Source organism: Papilio polytes, unplaced genomic scaffold (genome assembly GCF_000836215.1).
Source record: "Papilio polytes unplaced genomic scaffold, Ppol_1.0 DF823991.1, whole genome shotgun sequence".
Lineage (NCBI taxonomy): Eukaryota > Metazoa > Arthropoda > Insecta > Lepidoptera > Papilionidae > Papilio > Papilio polytes.
In genome coordinates, this window is record NW_013525213.1 from 1,300,784 (window position 1) to 1,318,604 (window position 17,821).

General features: G+C 34.9%; 1 protein-coding gene across 7 annotated transcripts in view; it reads right to left on the bottom strand.

Annotated features, from left to right (window-relative positions):
• Positions 1-17,821, bottom strand: part of LOC106101295 (patronin) — a 47,416-nt gene that overhangs the window by 17,724 nt on the left and 11,871 nt on the right. For 6 of the 7 annotated variants that reach the window (XM_013280463.1, XM_013280466.1, XM_013280464.1 and 3 more), the window contains exons 2-4: positions 9,810-9,905; positions 1,929-2,144; positions 6-188 (exon numbers count right to left, since the gene is read on the bottom strand). In XM_013280463.1, coding sequence (XP_013135917.1) covers positions 6-188; positions 1,929-2,144; positions 9,810-9,905 — 495 coding nt within the window. Of the gene's footprint in view, positions 1-5; positions 189-1,928; positions 2,145-8,608; positions 8,749-9,809; positions 9,906-17,821 lie in introns of those variants that run through there. The other variant, XM_013280468.1, reaches the window with a different exon arrangement.

The following is a 17,821-nucleotide window of genomic DNA, read 5'->3' on the forward strand; positions in this document are numbered from 1 at the left end:
CTCACCTCAGCATTGTTAAGCGCTGCGCAGGCCGCATTGATCCATGTTAGCAGACCGTCTTCGTGGCTGGTGATAGCCGACTGCTGGGAGAGACCGAACCTCTGCACTGCAGCCGCCACCCGGTCACTGGTCACCACCTCCCGCGCGTACAGCACCATTAGAGCTTCCATGACACACATATGCGCACTCTGGAATATACAATGTAGACCTTCTTTACATGAGTTTAAAAGGCATTATCGAACAACTGGTTGTCTATTCAAACTGACGCCAATACATAGATATGACATAGTAAACCGATTTCTCCTTATACTTCTAATGCAAAAGAAAACATCCTTAGACTTAAGGCTCTTGTATAGTATTTTTTTGTTCTATTAAGCAACTTTGAAAGGCGCGACATTTAATTTCATTCCAGATCATAAAGATGGATTGATTCAAACGGTACAGCTTTACGCTCGCCTTATAAGGCTCTGCCCACACTAGTTAGTTCGATTTACATAAACAAATGTAGAGTAACCTGTGGATTATTAAATTATTAAAATGTTGGGGGCGAACATCGCAAGATTTGTTTGAAAGTAATTGCTTAAAAATTATATTCGATAAATTTTGCAGTAACCAATCGTAGCAATAGAACAGTTTGCTAAAAACAAAATTACAAGGGTTAGTTTAAAATAAATAAAATTCTGAGCTAAGCATATATTTTATTTAGTACACGCCTTTATCGGGAATTATTGAACGGGATTGTTAAATAAATAGGGATATCCTCGTTACCGGCGACTGAGGAAATTACAAAATAAAATCGATGTACATACTTTTAAACAAAACTCTAATAAAAATAGCCTTCTGTTTAATAGTGTATTTAATTTAACAAATTACAAATAAAGACTCCAAGAACTTTTAATTATTAATTCATAACCGAAATAATTTGACAGAAAATTAATTGTTTTCAGATATCGTAACACTCTTTAAAACACAAATACAAAGTCCATTATGCAGAAGTGTATATCAAAGAAATGGCCAATAGTCAAATAGAGATTTTACACTCTAACATAACATACCACGCTAAGTGGTTCCGCCTTCGAATTGGTCGTAAACTATAAGTACTGTAGTTTTCTTTATTCTCAGTTTTATAACAAAAAGTCCATTATACAAGCGATATATAAAATAAATATTCTAATCTAGGTAAAAAGTTCTAAAACATAAGCCAGCCGGGGGCGAGTTAACGAGGAGGTAGAAATGTCTCTTATTATGGTTTTCTGCCCACTGCGATAGTCCACCTAGTTTTAATGTTATTACAACGTGGGAGGCGCCTGTACTCTAATATAGAATTGCTTGAGCAAAAATTCAATAAATCCTAAATTAATCCAGGTTGAATTTCTAGTTTTTTGTTGATAACATGCCTTTCTGATCGTAAATATGCTGCATGTAATCTATAAAATGTTGTTTACAATGGTTGATCTAGTAAATAAACATTCATCATCCAAAAAAAATAGCAAAGTAAGATATTCAAAGATTATTATACTATTTTAATCTAGCTCAACGTAATAATAGCTAAAGCATATAATAAAATTGGAGTGTCTCTAATATTAAAAGAAAAATTCCAGATTTCGGGAAGATGATGTATTTGTTTTGCTGATAACGAAAATCAGATTAAAAAAATTTTGTCTGTCTGTCGACAGCATTGTTTGTTTATGGCAATTTCCGAAACGGCTGGGCCGATTTTGACCGGACTTTCATTGAAGGGTAACTGACATAGACGAGCATATCATAGGCTACTTTATTTAAAATTCCGCGCTGTCAAAATGGCGCACCGGATGATCCAAATTTGCGGGCGACAACTCGTTTTTTATATAATTCCTATTACTGTTTTATTTAATAACATAGGGAAATAAAACAAGAAGGTACAATTATTAGACACATAAATAACTCACCATTTTCAAAGGGTTGGTCTGTATTAGGACGGTCTCTGTGAGTGCGCAGTCGGCAGGGTCTGACACGGGCACGCCTTTCCTCGCCAGCGTCTGCAGGATGTTCCAATGGCTGAGGCTGTGGTAGTTAGGGTCCGAGTACATGTTGGCGAGCGCCAAGCAGTACAGCTCCGCGTTCGCCAGACCCCCAACTATAGGCGGCTTAAGGTGCTCCTGATCCTAGAACGGAAATATTAAAAACTTAGATATACAAAGTAATTAAAGTTTTATTAAGATCTGATTATATTTTAATTGTGATCTGATATCATTTATGTTTAAACTTTTATTGCTTGCCCACAAAATTTTAATAATGTCTAAGAGAAGTATTATCAACTAGCTTTCGCCCGCGACTCCATCCGCGTGAAATAGAAAAAAAACAGAAGTGAGTAGCTTGTGTTATTTCACACGAGCTGTTGCCCGCGACTTCGTCCGCCTGGTATTAGAAAACATACAAACTATATAAATTACAAAAAGTTACGTATCCCTCGGGAACCGGACATTTCTCGGGGATGAAGCTTATCCCATGTGTACTCCAGACTTTATTTTATATCTGTGTCAAATTTCAATACGATATGTTGAACCGTTGCAGAATGATCGAGTAAACATTAAAAAACTAAATTAATGAATCCCACGGGAACCGTAACTATTCCCGGGATAAAAAGTAGCCTATGTGTTCTTCCAGAATATGCTCTAAACCTGTGCCAAATTTCATAGAGATCCGTTCAGCCGTTTAGGCTACAAACGCTAACAAACAAACATCCATCCATCCATCCATCTAAACTTTCGCATTTATAATATTAGTAAGATAAGATTATCCGCTATATATATGCCAAAATTTCAACGAGATCCGTTCAGCCGTACACACTAACAAACATCCATCGATCCATTCATCCATCTAAACTTTCGCATTTATAATATTAGTAAGAAGTATGAAGTATGATTGTTTGTTGCTCTACGTGGACCAGCCGACATAATATGAAGTCATTCCTCGAATAATCATACAAATTCGCTTATGTATCTGCATGTAAAAACATTTTTTTTTTTCATTTAATCGTGTAAGTACAGTAGGAGTGACAAAGATTGCGTCACTGAGGTATGAAGGTGCGTGCTCGCGGCCTAGGGCGTGGCGAGTGGCGACGTTACATCACTTGTTAAACAAACCTCGACTCTTGTAACAGTTAACACCACGTGGACATGTTGTCCTGGTACTGAGCCTAGAGACTTTGCATAGCCTCATTTCATACTGATAGTTCGTAGTAATCGTCAAGTGGTGCATACTTATTTATATGTGAAGCAAATATCGATAAGAACAGATGGTTAATGTCTTGAGTAGACGGTGTGAATGTAAAACTGATGGTTGTTGAAATACGTATTCATTATAAGAACGGTAAAGATTTTAATTATCCATAAATATTAATTTTCTTAAAATAAGAAGTCAACAATCTTAACTATGTTATTATATATTTTTATGAAATTTACATTTCTATTGTAGACTTAATTTCTCGTATCAGTCTAAACATACCAGACGTATAAACTATTATGGGATAAATTAGCGCTGCGGTTACAGTGGTCGCGCCAAAACCAGATCAATAAGTCGAATGGTGTTGTTTTGCTTCCAACTTGTACATATACTTGTTACTACTACGTATATATTGTAAGTTATTACTGATACTTGATAATACAGAACTTTACTGTATAAAACACTGGCTTTTGCCGGCGATACCGTCCGCGTGTAATTTAAAAATAATAATAAAGAAATGAAAAAATATAGCCTATGTTACCCACAGATAACAAATTACCTTTCTAACTTTGTAAGAATTTTTAAAATCGGCCCAGTAGTTTTTGAGCCTATTCATTACAATCAAACAAATAAAGTTTTCCTTTTTATAACATTAGTATATTTTTATTTGATTTGTAAAAGACAGCAGCCATGCTGATGGCATATTATCTCATTCTATGCAGGAGGTCAATTGTCGTGTATTATGGACAACAAGCATTATGTAAAAACACAGCGTGGGTATAAAGGAACACAAGTACACTGTGACACCACTTGTCTTACATTTGCGTAAACGTGTCCGTCGCTTTTGTTCAAATATTTGCAAATGTCGGCCTGGATTCCTCACTTAGAAATACGAGTAATGTAAGTTCCAAGAGTTGCTGCCAGTGGCAGAAAAGAATTTTATTTTACGATATTAACCAATGAAACTAATAGATCGATAGAAAAATCTTTCTATTGGTAAAGAACAAAAATCCACTCGGCTACACGGGGACTGGTCGCTAGGCCATTTAACGTACGTCAAAGGCCTAGATAGGTTTCATTTTTGTTTTAATATTAGGTAAGACGTGAAAGCCTAACCAACATCCGTAATCAATAAAAGTCATTAAAGCCAATTTCAAACCAATATTTATATAGATTGGTTGTAAGTTACGTCACAACGGGAGAATATTTTTGCAGTCACACTTGTTACAAAGATTTTTGCTCTGAATGTTATTATTAGACTATTTTAATCTCGATTTTCAGTAGATGAATTCCACTAAATAAAATAAAATAAAAAACAAAGTAATGTTTAATCCTTATCAACACTACAATTATGAATCAAAAAAGTAATGAAACACAAAATAATGAAAAACTTAGCCAAAGAAATGAAAAAAAAAAATAGCTTTGCAATGCTGACTGAATTGGGTCCTCGCTCAGCTATAATGCTGGATGCTCCTTATTGAAGTACCAGCGCTGATCTTCCACGAGAATCCTTTTGACCATCTACACGTCAGTAGTAGCGGTGGATAGGCAGAAATTATCACATACACTAGATAGCTAACCGTTAGATACGCTCTCGGGTATCTCGAAATCTGCAATACAATGCCGACAAACAATACAACTGATTATATAGCTAAACTAAGCCTGTTTAATACTTACACTGAGAATTATCATACAAATTGGTCACATATATAAAAGACCCCAAAATAAAGTGTTAGTCGGCGGCTTGTAAACAATAAACAGGTTTGTCTCGCCCATTATGACATTATATTAACATCTCATTGACCATGAAGTGTTAAACAAGACTAAACGATGATATATGATTAGGGTGACCATTTTTATAGCAAAACAATATCTCTAAAAAGGGTTTCTTTACGATATACTTAGTTACTATGTAAATATATCAATGTCGTTGACCAAACACATCCCTTTATGATATCATAGCGACTTTATTACTAGGAATGTCTAAACTGATAACTGGTGAAATCTATTCAGAGTTAACATGTAGTTTTGTAATCTTATCTCTTATTGCAATATTAATCACATTCCAAATATTTCCTTGATAATGAATGCAGTAATCATTTCTTTCATCAGCGTTATTCAGCAAAGTCAGTAATACCTTTTTAGACAAAATAACTTTGCGCTCCTTTTAAAAGACATGCAGATTTTTTGGCGATGTATTGAAATACTTTCACATAGCCTTTAATTATTTAATTTGAAATTATAGCGATGTAACATTAAGTATACCAACAAGATTTTAAAAAATGACACTTTTTTTACATTATGCCCATAAAAGATATAGTTATAGTACCGATTATAAGAAGCTTGGTCACCCTACATACAGCCCACTTTATTCGACACACGGCCTCATAGTCACTCTCACTTTTAATCTGGAACAATTGGTCGGCATCGGTCGCGTTGTCAAATTTACGCAACCGCCTGTTAAAGCGTGAATGTATTTTGGTGAAAAGTTATCAAATTTCATAAATGACGGCCTTCTTAGGTCAATGACCTCGCATATATTAACTGGACGTGTGTCAAGTTGTAACGGAAATTAGAACGATCGTTTGCAGCTGTATCACGGCACGGTATTATTATTTTTACAAGCCTACTTTAATAAGTACTCAGCTCTCTACTTGGATAAAACTTTTTAATTCTGTAAACCAATGCTTTAAACCCAACGTGTTCTTGGCGATTAGGTCATAAGTGACAAAGCCACCAGTATGTGTCAATTAAATAAATCCCGGCAGATGTATCGCGTGTCTTGCTAAGAATAATTAAGACGACTATCGAGCCAGGGTTGGCAGCATTGACTTGCGGTTTCTAACTAGTAAGTCCCATTGTAAAATTAATGCATTGCAGACTTAGCATTTGCTAAAACAGAATTCATGATATCATAGTTTTTGCCAATACATCTTTGCTCTAAGAACCAAAAATAAACAATTGAATTTAAATTTATTAACTTACCACATACAGTACACTGTACACTACAGTGTATCCCTAAGCCATATACAATTGAAATTTCAAAAGTGGTTTTCAAAACATAAAAAGATAGTTAATTCTTCAATTGACTTACAGTTTACTTTCGTTCAGCCCTTAGCATCTTACATGTAACAAAATAACGAACAGAAGGACATATTTGTTGTGCAGCCGCGGGTCAAGGAGAGTGGCGGCGCCGAGCCCGCCTTTGTAACATCCGACACACGCTTTTTTGTTCCGCTGATAGATATACGACGGAAAGTGGCAACGACTTGTTTGTACTAATTAAAACCATCCTTTGTACTCATACAACTCTCCTAATAGTAAACGACAAATGAACTGCTACGATATTATCAAACAAACGTTTAACAATATAACGGTTATTCCCTTTGATCGATTTATAATAAAGTTTTAAAATAAATAAGCAAAGAAAAAATACGGTGCATTCTTAAGAAAAATAATAACACATTTAGTACATAAGCAATTTATTCAAGATACGCTACTTCATCCGAAGAAGGATTTTTAATCAATGTTGTCCCATATTGGGACCTGTATAGTCTTGTCTAGTTGCTAGTACTATGGGCAAATTGTCTTTTTAGTGATAATGACAGCTTCCTAATGTGAGTCAATAAATGATTCATTACCGTGCTTTGGGTCACTGACAACAAATGCGTAATCCGATTGATATCTGAGTCATTTGAAAGCGGTCCGCATCGATTGCCGTTACGTTAGGTAAATACAAAACCAGACGGTAAACGACGGTAATGCAGACATTGAACGAAAAAAATAAATATAAAATATATAAGGTAATTAAAATAGTATAATTATAAGTGTATTGTAGCAAACGATACTCTTATTTACCATTAAATTTTAACGTTATCACATTATATACAGTAGGACCTGGATAAGCTAAAGTCCAAGGGAAACACAAAATATTTTTAGTTATAGAAGTTTTAAGTTATCAAGGGTCTATGTTGTAGAGGTTTTGGGCTCTGGTGGGAAGCGAGCATATTATTTTTTGAAGATTTATAGAGGTTTTTATGTTACATAGGTTTGAGTTATCAAGGTTCTACTGTATTTAGAAATTTTTGAAATTCCTACAAAAAAAATAACAAGCTATAATTATTCACATATCCGAACTTTATGATACATTTTGCGCCATTTTCATTTTATTATCCTTTTATGGTTTTATTTGAATATGCTTAGTATATTTGTTTATGTTTTATGTAGCTATTATTTTTCTTTGTGCCTATATTTACCTAACAACTTGGTGTAATTGCAAATGCACATAAACTTCCTAAAATGAAATTAAAGGTACAAAAGAGTAATATTTCCTCAAGACGGAAATGGCACGTTCTATTTTTAAGAAACTCTAATTCCGCATTTGCTATGAAACAACAACAATGCAAGCGATTCTCGACTTTATCGCCTTCGTAATCTGTATTCGGAATAGTCGATATTTGGGTTTCCGGTGAGAAAAGTTGTATGCAGCTCGCATCAGACGAAATACGTTCATTAGGAGTTATTTCGATTCGTGGCTGCGGCGATGATGCAGAACGCCGTAGCTTATGGGGTTTAGTAAACACGTGATAATGGTTAGAAATCGTAAACTAATTAGGTCCACACAATGTATACAAGAAAGATAATTAGGAGCAAGTAAATATTTTATAAAAACTAAAGACGCTTAAAAATAATCAACGCATTCTTAAATCTATAAATGTGGAATAGGCGAGTTATACCAAGAGCAAGGCAAATAGAAGCCCGTTGTCGTGTTATGCTCTTTTAAAAATAGCTCTCAGTAAAATTAAAAACATTCCAATTATAAAACCAAGAAAATAAGAGATAAAAATACTTCTTTCTTTTCTTTTTAAATCATGTAAACATGACACATATAATTATTACCATACACGGGTTATTCACCGTGGAGAAGTAATTATGATTGATCCTTAGCCAAGCGATTATGCACTTTAAGTTTTAAAAAATTAAATATTATTTACTGGACCGAAAAATATTTTTATATTAATGCAGTGGTAATAATAAAACAATTTAAGTGTTTGCAATTTGACATTAATAAAAAAATCCTTGTTCGTCTCAGAAAAAAAAACAAAAAAGCTTGAACGCCGATCTTACAAAATCAAATGATTTATTAGTAAGGAACTGCAATCGCTATTCGCAAATTTTATTTACCTCGAACTTCGCCATAACAATTTCCAAGACCGCATCCGCTGGGTTTATTTCGAGTATTGTTTATAACGGACAGATAGGGCATAGTGTAATCAAAACTGAGTAACGAATGGATATTCTGGATTAAAAACTAACCAGACGACTTTAATCAAATTAGGACAAGGTTCAAACTATACAAACAAAAATATGCTGTACATTATTTTAACAATCTAATATAATATACCTTGGACACGCAAATTCCAACCGCTGTACCCATGAAGTGGGCGTACTCTAAAACCATTGGTCACGATATATAAAGTCCGATACACACTATCCACATTTCACTAAATTAGTACAGCGCGTGTCTCTGTGAGCAGCTACCCTATACAACTGACAGGATCGATACAATGGTATATTTGAGCCATTGCAAGTACGGGGTTAGTCTTCAAGGACGTTGACTGGGAGCAGATGTTCTGCGCCAATGGGGAAGGTGTATCAAGGTTCAACAACAACTTACACATGTTTACGCAAAACTTTAATTAAAAACAATCATTCCACGTTGGAGAACACATCCATATTATTTAGACTTCAAAATTAAAAAATAATGAACACTGTGAAAACATATAATTTAATAGAAACTTTAATAACGATATTTTTGTGACGTAACGATATAGATTCTACCGAATTGAAGATTTTCGTAAGTCTAATTTTTCTATATACTTATTTTACGCACTATCGCGGGGTCTTATTAAAGCTGCTTCGCAAACCGGCTGCAAGTTCAATGGACATAAAGAGAATCGCAAAAACAAAGGGCCGCAGGAAAAGGTGTGTATATCGAATGAGCCGGCTGGTCGATTCGACTGCTTTTCTATTATTCAAGAGCATGTTTTTTTTTTATCTTTTTGTACACAACAAATAATGTACGCGTATCCATTGTATAATAAAAAAACGAATATTGGTTTTACATAACTTAAACAACGGTATTCAGTTCAGTGTCTCCATTAAGGTTTTTATTTATTTATTCGTTTAATGCTTTTTTCACAAATATTACAATTAATTTACTAAAACTAAGGTACTACAAGATTTGCGCAATCAGCAATCTCTTACAGGCAACCCATTGGGTTTTGTTACAAAATTGACTTTACGAAAGTAAAAAACAAACAAAGAAATAACTGAATTTGAGAGCAATGATCTTTTATCTATGTTGAATTTTTAGCTTAGGATAACGATAACATTTGTTACCATGTAATATTTACCCAAAACTTAAACATTTACATATGTGTAAAGTCTAATTTACTAAATTGATTACGTGAAAATGTACCCATTCAAGCACCCCTACATATTTTTTATCATCTGTAAGTGGTCATTCCAGTATGAAATCAGCCTCTTGTTTAATTGCAATTTACTATTTACGATACAAACTTCTGGTAAAGGATGTAACTCACCTCGTGGTCCCTATAGAATGGTTCCTGCAGGTTCTCCGGCACCCTGTTGTTGAAGGCCTTGGACAGCAGCCATTTAATCGACGCCCTCTGCTTCGACTGAAACAATAAAATAAATTCAACACTTTTAATAGCACTAAACATTTAATTACAAGTTAAACACAATGTTTGTAAAAGTAAGCAGGTAAGTAAGAACTCAAGACATAAAAATTCACACGTCCATATTCTAATCTGTGTAATAATGAAGCTAACCTAAGTAAAATCCATAATACTAAGAATTATATCCTAATATTAATAATAACTTCGCTATTCAGTAAACTATTTTCTAACATAAACTTTAACATTGTCGGTTCGCTAACAATGTATAACAAGTCATTCAATTCTGCGAGCACTAAACTTTACCACATTGTGCAAGTAAATGTATAGGAATTTACGATAAGAATGCTTGTGGCACAGTGGGGCACGCGACGCACGTGCGTAGACAGTCAGTCTATAGTCTATTGTACAGCTGCTATGGTATAAACACGACTAGATTACGCACTTTAGTACTGCAACTTCATTATTGTAGTTTACTTTATTGTAGTTTATTTCTGTGTGTTTCAAATATTTCCTTACAGTAGACTATCAATTCCATAGCGAAAACTGTCAGAAATAGCAATGATTTGCAATAAATGCATCGACAAAAGCAGATCCACGGACACTAAGAGAAAGCATTAGTGCAAATTTATTGTGTGAAGTCTTCAATAAGGGCAGTAAGATTAGTTGCGTTTTAAACAACATGTCTAGTTACAGTTGCACCTGCTTGTACAGCAGATGTGGCATATAGAAACTTTTAACGATCTGTTACCGATAACAGTAACACAAACAACAGAGGAATGGCTATTGACACAAGCCTGCGACCTGACGTCGCTCGACAATTATACTGAATTGGCGATATGGCCACGTCCGCTCATTGTTCACGCATTCATCTGCAAACTAAACTACATCCTAATACGGCTTATAAGATGCATTATATACAATCAACAGCGTAAGAAAACAGTCGTATTTACTGAGAAATATCTCTTATATGAGAAAGTATCCCAACATGTTACAAATAACCACAGCTAATTTTATCTACTGTAACAGGTGCTCAGCTTCGTTGTGTTATTGCTTTTCTATTTTTGGTATTTGAAAACATATTAGTAAATTAATATTGTTACTACGAAATATTGAGTAGAGAAATATTGAGGCCTAATTTAAGTCCCTTTCTCTTTACCACTCTTTTCTTATAAAGAGAGGATGGGAAGGGAAAGTGGATTTGACGGTGAGGAGGTGCATAGGAAGAGGAAATATCCTCTTTATGTGCGTCTCCTCCTCCGTCGGATAAGGGTAGGCAACGCATCTGCAATTGCGGATGTCTATGGGCAGCGGTCGCATCGCCATTTTGGCAGCTTGCTCGTTTGCCACTTTATGATATAAAAAAAATTGAGTATTTTGTTTATAAGCTTACCAAATAAATTATGAGAGATGAATAGAAAATTGTACATGGGGTTGCGGCATTGAAAACAATTGATCTCTTTTTTATGGACATAACCAATGTAGTTTCTATACCCATGATATACTCTGTTTAATACGAAGAAATCATAGTAGTGCTAGTCTAGGCTAGGACACGAGGCGATACTCTGTGATTACGAGCGAGAACAATACGTCATGTCGCCCGCATCGACATTGTACTCGTCTTCAATTGGCAATAATCAATATTGGTCCATTAAGATTGGTATCCATAAAGAACTGGAAAGATTGTTTTTTTTCTGCAATAATAAATAAGGCTTTATAATAAATGAACAATTATATACCATGACTGTAACATGATTAGATAGCGTAAAGAATTCAAAGAAGCCAAAGAATGTAGATTGTATTTACAGATATTTTATTTACGTTGTTATCGGAATTTTGAAAGGCTTCATAATTATCTAGATTTATTTCCATTTATTTTTTGTAGAATAAATATTTACACATGAGGTTTTAAGTTGCAATTAAATTTATACGTCCATGATAAAAAGAGTAGCCGGATAGTTAATACTAGTTAAAGTACAGTTTTTCCTAGAACGGTTAAAGCCTAAGTGTTACGATAACTGTGTCTGGTTCGTGTAAACGCAGATATATTACAGACAAGTCAGCTATAAACGAAAGTCCATCACACAAATGTCTGGACATATGTTACATATTGACAAATTCTTTTAGCTCTAAAATGTCTCCATGTTTAATCTGCATTATTCTTATATATTAAATATTCTTAATTCTAAATATTTCCTGCATAAACAAGCTACTATTATAAACGGAATATCAATGTACTATGCTACCGGACGATTTATAAGGCAAAAAGGTCGCCCGCGTGCCGTCGCATGCCATCGACTATAAATAGGCCGTCTGCTGCGGAGACACTGCCGAATACGAACCCACCGACCACACATCATAATAATAAACTGTCAATGTACGATCTATGACTTCAGATACCTTAAATTTACAATTGCATTCCAATAGTCCACAGCTAAAACTTGAAAAAAAAGGCAATTATTGGTTGCAAAATTCCCTATAACGGCCCCACACATTAAATACTGGCAATTTCTCTCAAACGTTTAGTTGCAGGTATGCTTTTTCTTTTTTTTTATAAAACCAAATACGTTATTGAACCAACCAAGCCAGTTGGCATGCAAACCTATGACCTCCAACACGATAACCTCAGCAATCGGCGACTTATTTCAACGAAGCAATTCGATTCACTAACGGCACTAGACGTGCGAGTGTAATCAATGAAAACGCAAACATAAACAATAAACATAGGTGCAAACACGCATCAATGAATAGGCGATTAGTGTTTTAGAATGTTAAATTTTTCGCTTGATCAAGCAAAAAAACTTACGCACAATATAAACACTACTGAGTTACACTTGTTTAATTTTATACAGTGTTGTTGAATAACATTACACAGGATGATATAAATTCCAATGTTACGTTTCATTTTAATTTGAAAAAATATACACCGTTCAACATAAACGAGGATTGAAAAAGGATCTCTTGTACTACGCTTAAGGCGTACCTAAGCAAAGTGTCGTCTCCTGTAGAGAATGGTGTCTAGAGAGATGCTTGAATAGGCTTCTCAAACCTTTATTCATCCTTCAAGAGACACGTGAATAGGCACCTTTAGGTCAGTACGTTTTCTTGCTACGTTGGTAAAAGACATTAAATGAATAGTAGAAACAATACCTCAGTGATAGATGAAGACATGAAAAAGATTTTTCTGCCACAATGATAGACTTCTGAGATACCTTTCATTCTGTCTGTTAATATTGTAGCACTTCAGATTACTTTAATAAATATGAAAGTTTTTATCAATTATGTACACAGAAGAAAATAATTAGATTAACATCCACAATTGCGCGCGTTAGTATCATCTGAAGCAGCCTTACATACTTTCATGCGGTATGCAGTCACAACACAGATGGCAAGTGGAGCGGCCAGGGCACTCTCTACAGAATTCGTACAGTTTAATTAGTGTACGCAATTAACGGGCCGTTCGACCGCAACATTTCACTCTCTCCCGTATGCCCATTAACACCTGAGGTGCTACCGTAAAATATAATAAATTACTTGTGGAATTCTGTGGACATCAATATAAAAAATAGGATAAGACCATCTTATCTTTTTTTTATTTAAAAAAAAACTTGGCGATTTTTCATAAATCAAACGACAACTGCACTATTCAATACACTGTGACTGCAAATAACAAAAGTAATACAGTGCACTGACCTAACAAAAGGCGGTGTGCGGTCGAGATGGTATCTGATACCTTTGCAAAGTAACCCCGTAAATTCTCGGGCGCCGGTGATTCAACGTGCTGCATTGCGTCCAGCGAGACGGGACACGAATTAATGGAGCCGTAGTTTCCGTATAGAGCAACTCGAAGGATATTCATGCAATTTTACTACAGCAATTACTAAGTTTAGTACGACTTTAAGGAATTAAATGGCAGTTAGTACAAGTTTAATTTAACAAAGGACATCTGACCAACTATGACGACCACTGTGGAGAATTTCAGTAAACTAAATAACTGAACTCAAACCAATTTATTTCACATATGAGAAAAAAACATTCAAGCTACTTTGTAGTCCATAAAGAAAGGTAACGCAACTTCCTATAGCTCTATTCAGAAGGTCGACGGTCAGCAACTAAGTTGTAGGGCCGTCGGCGATAACAGACGGTAAGAGGCGATTACGAACAGTACCAGGCGATTACAGGCATCGGTGAGGCTCGACGGTGGCCCGTTAGCACCTGCCCACGCTGCGAGGTCAAGCCCACGCGAACACCCACATCATTGCTTTTAAATCGAAATACGAATTAAACATACTTCCAATGACTCGTCTTTAAGTTTAATTTCTCAGAATTACTTTAAGTCATTAGCTTTTTTCTTTTGGACCTCGTTATAATAGAAAGGCTATAATGAATACCGATGCTTTCTTGTTTAGGAGCACTTTTGTCATAAAACACTATATTAATTTGCATGTATGTAATTTATCGTCACTTGAATTTGACGTTAACTTGTCTTTAGGTTTACTTGGATTCAATATTTATAGCCTAGTCTCCAAATCTCAGTAACCATATGCAAAACAAATTATGGAATCAATGTTGATGAAACATAACGATGAAATTTAAGACCAAACAAAGATAGAAAAGGTTTAAAAAACTAGAACTCCTAATTCGCAGAATAGAAGTGTAATAATAGTCAATCCGATAACTGTAAATGATTATCTAGTAGCTATCTAGCACTAAGATGGCTCACTCGGGTACTGTTATTATGCAGCAATAACAAAGATAGCAGTTACAATTTCAAACTGTACTAACAAAATATTACATTAACCAATACTGTAAGATACAAAAGATTGAATATCTATATCAAACTATTTGATACATTGAAACGAAATCTAGAAAAGATTTATTCAATAAAATACGTAATTAATAAGAAAAAATGTTTACTTTCTCGGTATGGAAGCAAACACTTTTAACTCTCAGCAAAATCAGACACGCAAAGACGTGGTCCGGTGCGCGCTCGAGAGAATTAATTGGGAAGATATGGGATGTACAACTTTTTATCCGTACTTAATTACAAAGCTAAAACAAAACCCGCATCATTTGTTACAGCTACTATGCCAATTCTTAATGCTGGAAAAATATCTGTTTAAACAAAGAATGGTAAAGAGAATTGCCTTTTTGTCGTCCTACTATACTAATGTTCTCAACATAACGCCAGCAGCGTAAGATATTTGGCTATTGCGAATGTTTAATAGTGGTTAACATTTATCATGTTACATGATTTGCAATAGTAGTGCCAAATATACTGAGCTATTAGTAGAAGAACAGGTATGACAGTAACCATAAACATCTAATGTAGTTTCAAAAGCACAGTCTAGACTTATTGATGCAGTAACAAGGTTGTACAAGCTTATAATCAACAAGGTTAAGTAACATCCTCAAGAAAAAATCCTAAGTAAATAAAGCAACAGACGTAAAGGGAACAAGAAGTGATTAACGCAGATCCGAATAAGGACGGCTCGGACAAGCGGCCGAAGGTAAATCGTTACTGGTGTACTGTCGTACAGGTCAAATGCATTATTTATTATCCACCTAAAATGGTCAGAATACCATATGGAGACTGACCAGAGTCTGGTGTTTAGAATCAAGATATTTCTCACTTGAATATTGAATTACATAAAATAACTATGATGACCTAATAATAAAATAATCAACTTCCATATTTAGAGACCAAGGACGGAATATAGAACGATTAACACTCCTTTTAATCCATTTAAGAATTCTACTGCTATGAGATATCACTTATCAATATTTTCAAAATTACGCCTGTGATTTCACAACAAATCATGACTTTATGTAAATGATTCATTCAGATGAATATCGGAAGTAACATTCGGGTTAATCTCTGGCTCGAGTCAAGGGCAGCAGCGGCGGCAAAGTGGGCACAACTTTCGTGGCTTGCGGAACTAATGGTAGTGCAATTAGCGCGACTAGGAAGTGAGCAATTATATTAGACCTGCTCCGGATTATTCCTCGATTGATTCCAATTCACCTGATGTAAAAACATTGTTGTATGTAAAAATATTGCTCCTTGCTTTACTAAAAATGGTAATCATACCTCATACAATCTTTAAGATGGATCAAATGCACCTTTTTGCTAGGCAAAATAGCTAAATTAGTTATTGTTTTAACGCACCAAATGTCAATCCTCTAAAACTATTTGTGCAAAATACACAATGAGGTAACATGTAATAAAACGTCAAAGCATCGATCTGGTGATGTCATAGCGCCCGACAACTATAAATATGAAGCCCACGCGTCCTCAGACGAAGATTAACATTATTGTAAGGTAAATATGCGACATTGACTGGCTAATGCGTGTAACGACGACTTTGCAGGTTTATACACACAACATGAACAAAGCCGTGATGGTGTCTTCAAACAACAATACTTTTGTTGATTAGGTCAGGACCTGGTCAACAATACGATACAGCCGAAAGCTGGTGTATATGTTTCCGTGTGAAATCTTGTATCCACAACTTTACTATACTTTATACCCTATACATAGTCTGGAAGGGTTTCTACTCAAGATAGTGTTTAGTGCAAATACAACCTCTTTGGCTGACAAGAATTATAAATACAGCCAAAGAGGTTGCATATTGGCCGCCAAGACATCTATTTAGAAAAAAGTGTACAAGATGTGACAGAAGAAGGAAAAGAACGTAAAAAATGTAAGCGATAATAAATTGTATATTTTCTGTAAATATAAATAAAGCTGATAAAAACGATGGTACTAGTTAGGTACATTTATTCAGATAGATCGATGGTATTCAACAAGGATTAAGACGAGGATGCATAAATCTTTGTGCCCGAGGCCAAAAAACTGTAACAATTGTTTTAAACTTGACACAAATTAAACGAATGTCGCAAAGATAGAATTTGATGATACAAGCGACACGGGAGCGTTTGACAATGAAATCATATTCGACCTTTAGTCCCACGCGGAAAAAACGCACGGCCATAGCTTTGTATTTGGTAGCAAGACTGATGAAAATTACTTGCTATTTTTGGATATATCCATACATGAATCCATATCAATGAATCTTTACTTTCACATTTAAAATATTATACAACTTGTAGATGGAGTCAATAACGTTAAAACTTCGCAAGACCAACATTAAGTAGTAATAATATAGTTTAACATAAAAACGAGTACACTTTACACCGCATTACATCACCAACAGATTTATCAGATCCAAACAATTCTATATTTAAATCATGAAAGATAAGATCCAATTGATATCAACAACTCTTTGTTTTCTCTGGAGAGTTATCACAGGTGCAACATTTTAGATTTACTAGTGAAATTATTCATGAAAGTACTCGCGCATATGCTGTTTCAGATGTACCGTTGTCGAATGACCCAGTTGGTGCATGATGGTGAAAGTGCGAGATGTTTCTCCTCGCCAAGGAACCGGACGGCCAGTACAAACATTTCGTAACATCTGTTGTTGGTGCCGATCAATCGAAACTCATTTTACCGTATGATAGACATAACACAAATTACGTCACGCTTTAGCCGAAATACTGATGATTTAATGTGTACGATTGTGTTACTGAGGTAATATGAAACTTGACTTTTACGAGAAAGTACAAGTTGGAGAAAGTATGACGTTTCTAATTAATTAAGGTATTTAAATTATGATGAGCGAACTGGAATGTAAATCCTTGTATCCAATAAAGTTATCTATCCAGTAACATGAGCATGGTTACTTCAGTAACCAATTATTTGAACTCTTAACTGCATAGTTCTTTAAGCTATAAAAACAGTACAACTTTGTAAAACAAAATGTTTCAGACACATTTTTCACATGAACAAACATATTATCGTATCATGTTCAACGGTTAAGTTATAGCATAAAAAGCAATACACAAGTTAGTTAATC